The 7,500-nt window shown below is 38.7% G+C and overlaps 1 protein-coding gene across 11 annotated transcripts in view; it reads left to right on the plus strand.

Moving 5' to 3' along the window:
* LOC135223794 (uncharacterized) overlaps positions 1–7,500 on the plus strand; it is a 211,520-nt gene that overhangs the window by 149,943 nt on the left and 54,077 nt on the right. Inside the window, exon 1 of one of the 11 annotated variants that reach the window (XM_064262609.1) lies at positions 3,505–4,018. The exons of the other annotated variants lie outside the window; for them this stretch is intronic. Within the exon in view, the coding sequence (XP_064118679.1) occupies positions 3,946–4,018 (73 nt within the window). The 5' untranslated portion in view covers positions 3,505–3,945. Of the gene's footprint in view, positions 1–3,504; positions 4,019–7,500 lie in introns of those variants that run through there. 11 annotated transcript variants of the gene reach the window in all.

Consider the following 7,500-nt stretch of genomic DNA (forward strand, 5'->3'; position numbering starts at 1 on the left):
CATAAACAAAATGGCTGTACATCAAGTAAGATATACATTTCGCCTCAGTATTTTTCAAGAATCTTGGAAATTGATGATATACTGTCACGTATCTAAAATCTGGAATGGTTTAATTCCGGCTAAGTTTAGTTTGTTTTATCCCTACATTTTTCTTTCATGTGCATATATCTGCATTTAAGTTTTCACTTGTAATATCTTTCATGAAGCACAGTGAAGGCATAACTAAAACCATCTAATTGACTTGGTTTATTTCATACTCATGTTTTTATTTCCGTATAAACTTTTCTCCCTTTATTTTATTTATTTTATTTTATTATTTTTTATATGGCTATGTTACTTTTATAACAGATTTTCCTGCTTCCCAGATAGCATTGATTTGTCTTTAGGAAAAAAATATTTTGTCCAACTAATAGTCCTGTTTTTGCTTCCTCAAGGCTCCCATAAGTTTTGATATGATGCGTTGGTATTGCTTTTGCTTGCTTCAAATGCTGCAGTATATCCGTTCTTGTATTGATTTCTTTAATTACAATTAAAGGGACGTGGATGTCGAGTATCAAGGTCAATGTCAAAGTTGACAGAGGCTTTTGCTCTCCGAGCAGCCCGTAGGTGATCGAGAATTTGTGGAATAGAAAAAAAGGTCCTCTTTTAATTTTTTAAAAAGAGAACAAACTGGCTGGATTGAACCTTTTTGAACCAATTTGTCAACAAAACTACGCTGTCATCAAATGTGGCTCTTATTATCAGTAGACTTTTGTGCAAGTCGGCTACTCCCATGGACCCGTACTTACCAACAATGTGCGAAAGTTGTCGCCATGATCAATTTTGAGTCTCGTCTATCCGAAGAGCTGGTTGGAGACTGATGGCTTCCTGCTGAGTGATAATTTTTGGTACTGTAATCAAACAGGTCAGTTATTTTCGAATATGACAAATGGCAGGAAATATAGATAGCAAGAAATTATTAAAATATTTACTAGTCAAAAGTTGTAAACAATGTTAATTTGCGCGCGCGCGCGCGCGAGAGAGAGAGAGAGAGAGAGAGATTGTTGATTACTCAAACAAATCAATATCATCAACCTGAAATTACCTCTTTCTTGCTCCTCTAATTTGCTACTTCATTATCTTCCCTTTCCATCGTATTCTGTTCTTATAGTATAATAATCCTCCAAGCTATTCTCCCTTCCTGTATTCTCCTCCTTCAACCCCCCACCCCCGCCCCCAACCATCCGACACTCATCTACGACCCCCATCGTTCTGGTGCATGTTCGTAGGGCAGCCAGGCGGAACGCAGAGAAAAGAGGAGGTGGAGGCGAGGATGAGTATGAGTATGCGGGGGAGGAGGAAGAAAAGGAGGAGGGGGAGGTGGAGGAGATGGTACGCTGAGGTGGAGGAGAAGGTTAAGGCGTACAGAGCAAGATGAGTAGAACTTCCAGCAGCCATGGCATGGAGTTCCAAAACTCGAAAAGGCGACCAGGAAGGTTAGCAGAAGATAGCAGTGGCAATAAACGACTTTACCGTCGAGGAGAACGCTCCCTGTCAACATTGGCCGCGTTTATTTAGCAATGAGGGATTTTGCGTTCTTATCTTCGTGACGTTTACCGAGTTACAGTTCCAGATTTATGACGGCTGTATTGAAATGTAATTGGCGGGACTATTATTTATGTCTTTCCTTCGAATATGGATAATTTCAATTAAAGGAAAACAGTCTCCAGTTAGAGGATGGTTTTCCTCCTGCGTGTGCTCATGACACGAACGACCGTCGTGTTAACTGTAATCCTATTGTTATAAAACAGGAACTCTCTCTCTCTCTCTCTCTCTCTCTCTCTCTCTCTCTCTCTCTTTACCAACCCCTCACGCCCTGCGTCCGTCCGCCCTAGCAGCACCGCCTGAGTCCTCGCAGGTGATGGACATTTAAAGAGACGTAATGTTCCTCTAACCTTGACATTGGTCGATGTTGTATCCAGCGACTGGAGCGTCATTGGAGGTGGTGGCATTGGAAGTGAAGGATGACTAGGTAAAGAAGAATTTCACTAAACACTTCAGAAAATTATGTAAACAGTTTATTTTGGACCAGTCAATTGCTTGGATGGGCGACCCCTAAGAGTGTTAGACGCCGACGTCACATAAAATTTTCTTTGAATGCTTTTGGGACAGGGCTTGGGGCTAAGAGTCTAATCCAACTCCAAATATGCTCGCTTGAAAATCAGGAGGTAGTTTTATATATATATATATATATATATATATATATATATATATATATATATATATATATATATATATATAACATATATATAACATATAATATATATATATATATATATATATATATATTTTTTTTTATATGTGTGTGTGTGTGTGTGTGTGTGTGTGTGTGTACAATGCACTTGAAATATAATATAAGCAACAATCCTAATATCCGTATAGCCACATACCCTAAGTGGAAGATTTCAAAATGCTGTATCACTAAAAAAAAGAAAAAAAAAGCTTTGAAAGAGAAGGTACTACAAGGCCTGGAAACATGACAAGAAAATGCCTGACTCGCTGATAGCCACGAAGCCTAAACCGAAGGGAGCGTGGGAATAAGGTTTTTAATTTATGTGGTGATCGATATATTATGGCTTTCCTGGTGTCAGGATATGTTTTTTTATGGGGTTGGGCATTTTCATTAGGGTGAAAGGTTGGTAAATGGACGAAAAAGGTTAAATGAGTTATGTACACAAGAGCAGCCCCCCCCCCCCCCCCACCCCCCCTCACACAATGTTTATATCTATATATGATCTATATATATATTATATATATATATATATATTTATTATATATATATATATATATGTATATTATATATATATATATATATATATATATATATATATATATATATATATATATATATATATATATAGTATATGTGTGTGTGTGTGTTTATATATATATATATATATAATATATATATATATATATATATATATATATATTATATATATATATTTATATATATACTATATATATATATAGTGTGTGTGTGTGTGGAAGGAGAGAGATTTATGAGAGAGAGAGAGAGAGAGAGAGAGAGAGAGAGAGATTGTTGGGCGGAGAGGGATTCAGAGTTACTACAAGTAAAAGTATAAAGTATACAGTCAAAAAAGACAATGGAATCGAAAAAGGCAGGGAGTGTGTGTGTGTGTGTATAGGGGATAGGAAAGTCGAATGCGATGATAATTACTGGCAACTGCAGCCGGAAGAAGGAAGAAGAAAAGCAAAAACGATTAGACAGCATAATTTATATCGATGACTCTTCTGGATGTGTCTCAGACGCGTGCAGGGGGCGTGTGTGCGTGTGTGGATGCGTGTTTGTCTGCATGTGTGTATGTGTATGTGTCCGTGCGAGTTCACCTGGCTCTTACGACGGGCTAGGCCGGGCATGGGGATGAGGGAGGGGGGAGGGTCTGGAACCTGGAGTGACGAACTGACGCACGAACACCCTCACGCACATGCCTTCCACGAGCCGACTCCAGACTCAGTTTAGCTCCGGCGCGGCTGTTAGATCGCTCGGTGGTGAATTCCACTGGCGTCCTCGCAGTACAGGACTTTCGGTTGTTTTTTTAAACATGTACGGAGCCTCGGTTTAGTTTTCACAGACTGCAAAAAGTTACTCATATATTTTTTGAGTTAGGTATTCACTGTCAGTCATTTGATCCGGAATTTGCTCGAGATATTCTTCGTCGTGTGTTGAAGATAGAGAGGATTTTATCGCCTGTGACTTATTGGTGAATTGAACCGTTTATGTGCATTCAAACTGTTAATGTGAATCGCGCTTTGATTTGATGCGATACCAGTGCGTGACATTCGCTAGTTGGACCTTCTTTAAGAGCGAATGTCAAAATGCCTCTTGAGATTCGGCACCAAGACCCTTCTCGGCAGAAGACCTTAGAGAGTTAGATAAGAAGAATGAACAGACTTTGCAAGATGACAAAAGTGAACGTAGGAAATTTTTACAATGGAAAAATGAGAAGTCATTTCGGTAAATAACAATATTTTTTTACAAGAAAGTTGTCCCTATATGTCCCAGTATGTCCGGTCAATCGTATTGACCCTTTGGCTCCACCTCCAGTATTGACCTGTCCACGTTTCGTCCAGTATTGACCCCGTGGGTCCTCCCCCGCCTGCATATACCCTACCTGGACCTTTCTCCTTCAGTATTGACCTTTTCCTTTCCTCTCGTCATCCTCCAGTGTTACCCTATGTTGTCCCTTCCCCTCATCCCTACTATCTCCTCCTATCTCTCCCTCAACCTGTCGTCTCCTCCTCCTCCTCCTCCTCCTCCTCCTCAGGGATCTTTGTTGTGAGGAGATCACCTAGACAACCTGAAGGACCCCAATCTTTCCCTTCTCCCTGTTGTCATAAATTGACTACTTAATTACGGTGATTTTTACCCCCTTTTTTTTAGTTAATTAGCTTGATTTCCCTTTTCTACGGTGCCACGCTATTGTTGAATTTTCCCGCGTAGTAATCTTCCATTTATAATAATAGGAGCAGTGCTCTTATGGGGTTGTAACTGTACTGCATTATAATTAGTAGTATTATTAGTTGTAATAGTAATAGTAGATGATACTGATGTTGCAGCATTTAATGTTTATAACTGTTGCAAGGGGTCTTGGTATAATGTTTGTATAAAATTATGTACGTTGTTTTTTGTTGTAGTTGTTGAATATTACCTGTTATAATTTTCGTTTGCTGACATGTTAGTCACTTGAATTTAGAAACTATGTTTTTGTCCTTAATAAGTGTACTAACAAGATAGGAGAAGGAATATCTTACCTTATCATATGATGAAAAGCATATATGTATATTATATATATATATATATATATATATATATATATGTGTGTGTGTGTGTGTGTGTGTGTGTATGTATGTTTGTATGAAAGGTGTATGATGATAATGATATTTGTATAATCATTTATGTACCTTTCCCTTGTTGGGGGCATACACTTCTGTCCAATAGAATGCACCGCAACGGAGAAACCCTCATGCCTTGCTTTTGACCGGTTTAGAGAAAAACTTTGTCCTTTGTTCAAAAGAGTAAAAGTTCTAAAAATGCCTTGGTGGGGGAGAGGGCGGTTGGAGGGGGTAGGGAACCCCTCTTCGTGGGGGTCGTCATTTAGCTTGATTGTTTTTTCCTTGTGTGTTTCCTTTTGTCGAAAGTTATTTCCATGACGGAGGTTTTCTTGTGGTATATGAAACACGTTTTTTGTGTTCGTTTCAGCGCTTTGGGTTTGTGGCGGTGAAATCTGTTGCTGTTTTTTTCCTACTTTCCTCATTTCTCATTTACCTTCAGTTGAACGTATACATCACGTTTTGTATTCCATCATTTTATTTAATAATAATAATAATAATAATAATGATAATAGTAATACTAATAACAATAATATATTTAAATTAGAATTAAAAGCCACAGTAGTGTTAAGAATATTTATGCACAAAGTTAGAAATGACAATGAGAGACTTAACAGATACTCATCAGTCCTGAGGGATAAGAAGTAGTATCTGATAGTCTCCTTATCATGTGTAACTCTGTGCATGAATAACTTTAACACACCTGTGGCTTTTAATTCTCAATTCTATAGCCTCGGTACAGGGGTTCCATGTTTCAATATTATTATTATTATATTATTATTATTATTATTATTATTATTATTATTATTATTATTATTATAAACAGCGGTGAAAACCAGAGAAATATAAACTGACTTGCTGGCGAAAAGACAAAATTAGAGTAACGTTTATCAGGTAGCAGGTGGAAAGACCGAGAGTGATTTTCCTTTATTAAAAAGTCGAAGGGGGTCGGGGGCGTAACCTAATATTCTTATCTCAGCTCAGGCTTGGAGGGAAAGGAAGAGGAGGAGCGGAATACAAATGAGTTTGCCTTCCCTCCGCATGTAGTAGATCTGTATCTTGATAGATATTAGGCTCCTTGGAAAATAGAAGGCCAGGGACAATCCCAAAGTATATAAGTTGCAGGAAAGAAACGGTAACCCCCTGTATGTGGGAAGTTGTAGCTCTGTTGGCGTTACAGGACTCCTTAGGGAGGAAGAAGGCGTCTTGTTTAACACAACCAGGGTTGAAATAGTATTATAGGAAAGAAACAGCGAGAACAACTATAGTAGATTCACATCAACCGTGCATTTGACGTCTAGGCCAGTCCCTTATGACGCTCCTGATTGGCTGTTGATAAGCCAGTCACAGGGCTGGAAACTCTCAGTTCTCTCGAGAGAGTTCACATAGGCAGGATGTATGTTCCACCTCTCCTGAAAGACGTATACCTAAGGGGATATAGAACATACATCCTGCCTATGTGAACTCTCTCAAGAGACTGAGAGTTTCCAGCCCTATGATTGGCTTATCAACAGCCAATCAGGAGCGTCAAAGGGACTGGCCTAGACATCAAATGCACGGCTGGTGTGAATCTACTATAGCGGCTGAGATTGGAGTGGAACTTGGAAAGTTGTAAAAAACCGGGTCATCAAGTTAAAGTCTTGCTTTTGAGTTACAAACCCGGTGTACAGTTTCAACGAATAGGTAGATGGAATAACTTTAAGCCATTGAATAAAAAAACAGATTTTTATTCTATAAGTTAAATAATGTTGAAGGAAGAGAGGGGCGGAATGGCATCCTCGTTCAGGGAGGAGAATAGGACTGGAGAGAAGGACATGAATAAAAATACCTAAAATGGGCGGAGCTCCATTCACGCATCCTCCAAGGATCAGAGTTGGCTGATGAAGGAAGATCAGTGGGAAGTGAATTACTGATCCAAGAATTGTTGATAAAGAAAGAAAAATAAAAATAAATGTAGGGTTGACTCATCGAAAGCCTGAATATGAGATGAGAGTTAAACAGGGAAAGGTCGCTGATGAATCAGAGGAAAAGAGGAGGTGAAAGAACAGAGCCACGCGGAACGCCGCAAGAAATGAGGAAAGAAGTAGTACAAGTTGCCCCGTCGACGACAACAGGTGTAGAATGGTTAGCAGAAATAATGGGAATCAGTTCACGAAGATGTGCAATCTTATAACTAAGGAGTGTCGCTAAAAACAGCTCCATGGCAAACGGTGCCAATGCACTCATATCAAGGTGAAGAGAAACCTCTAAAAAAATGACTTAATTTGTAGAAACTAAAAGCAATTTCAAGATTTAATGACATTTGACTTGCTTTCTGTATTTTGCACTGGTGCGCAAGTCACAGTGCATTAATGCATTGTACGAGTGGCTGTGCTTTTTCTGTAGCTATTTTAAATCAAATTTTATGGAGCTTTTTATTTATTTTAGTTTTATTTTTTTTATTTATTTTTTGCAGTTCCGGTATATGCTTGTATATACATAGAGAGAGGGAGAGGGAGACTTAATGCAGGCAGGCAGAGATAATCATCACTGGCGCTAGGGTTTAATCTCCGTAATCTCTAAATGAGTCAATGAGAAATATGAGATTACCGTGCATTAAATAATTGT

The sequence above is a fragment of the Macrobrachium nipponense genome, chromosome 10 (assembly GCF_015104395.2).
Source record: "Macrobrachium nipponense isolate FS-2020 chromosome 10, ASM1510439v2, whole genome shotgun sequence".
Lineage (NCBI taxonomy): Eukaryota > Metazoa > Arthropoda > Malacostraca > Decapoda > Palaemonidae > Macrobrachium > Macrobrachium nipponense.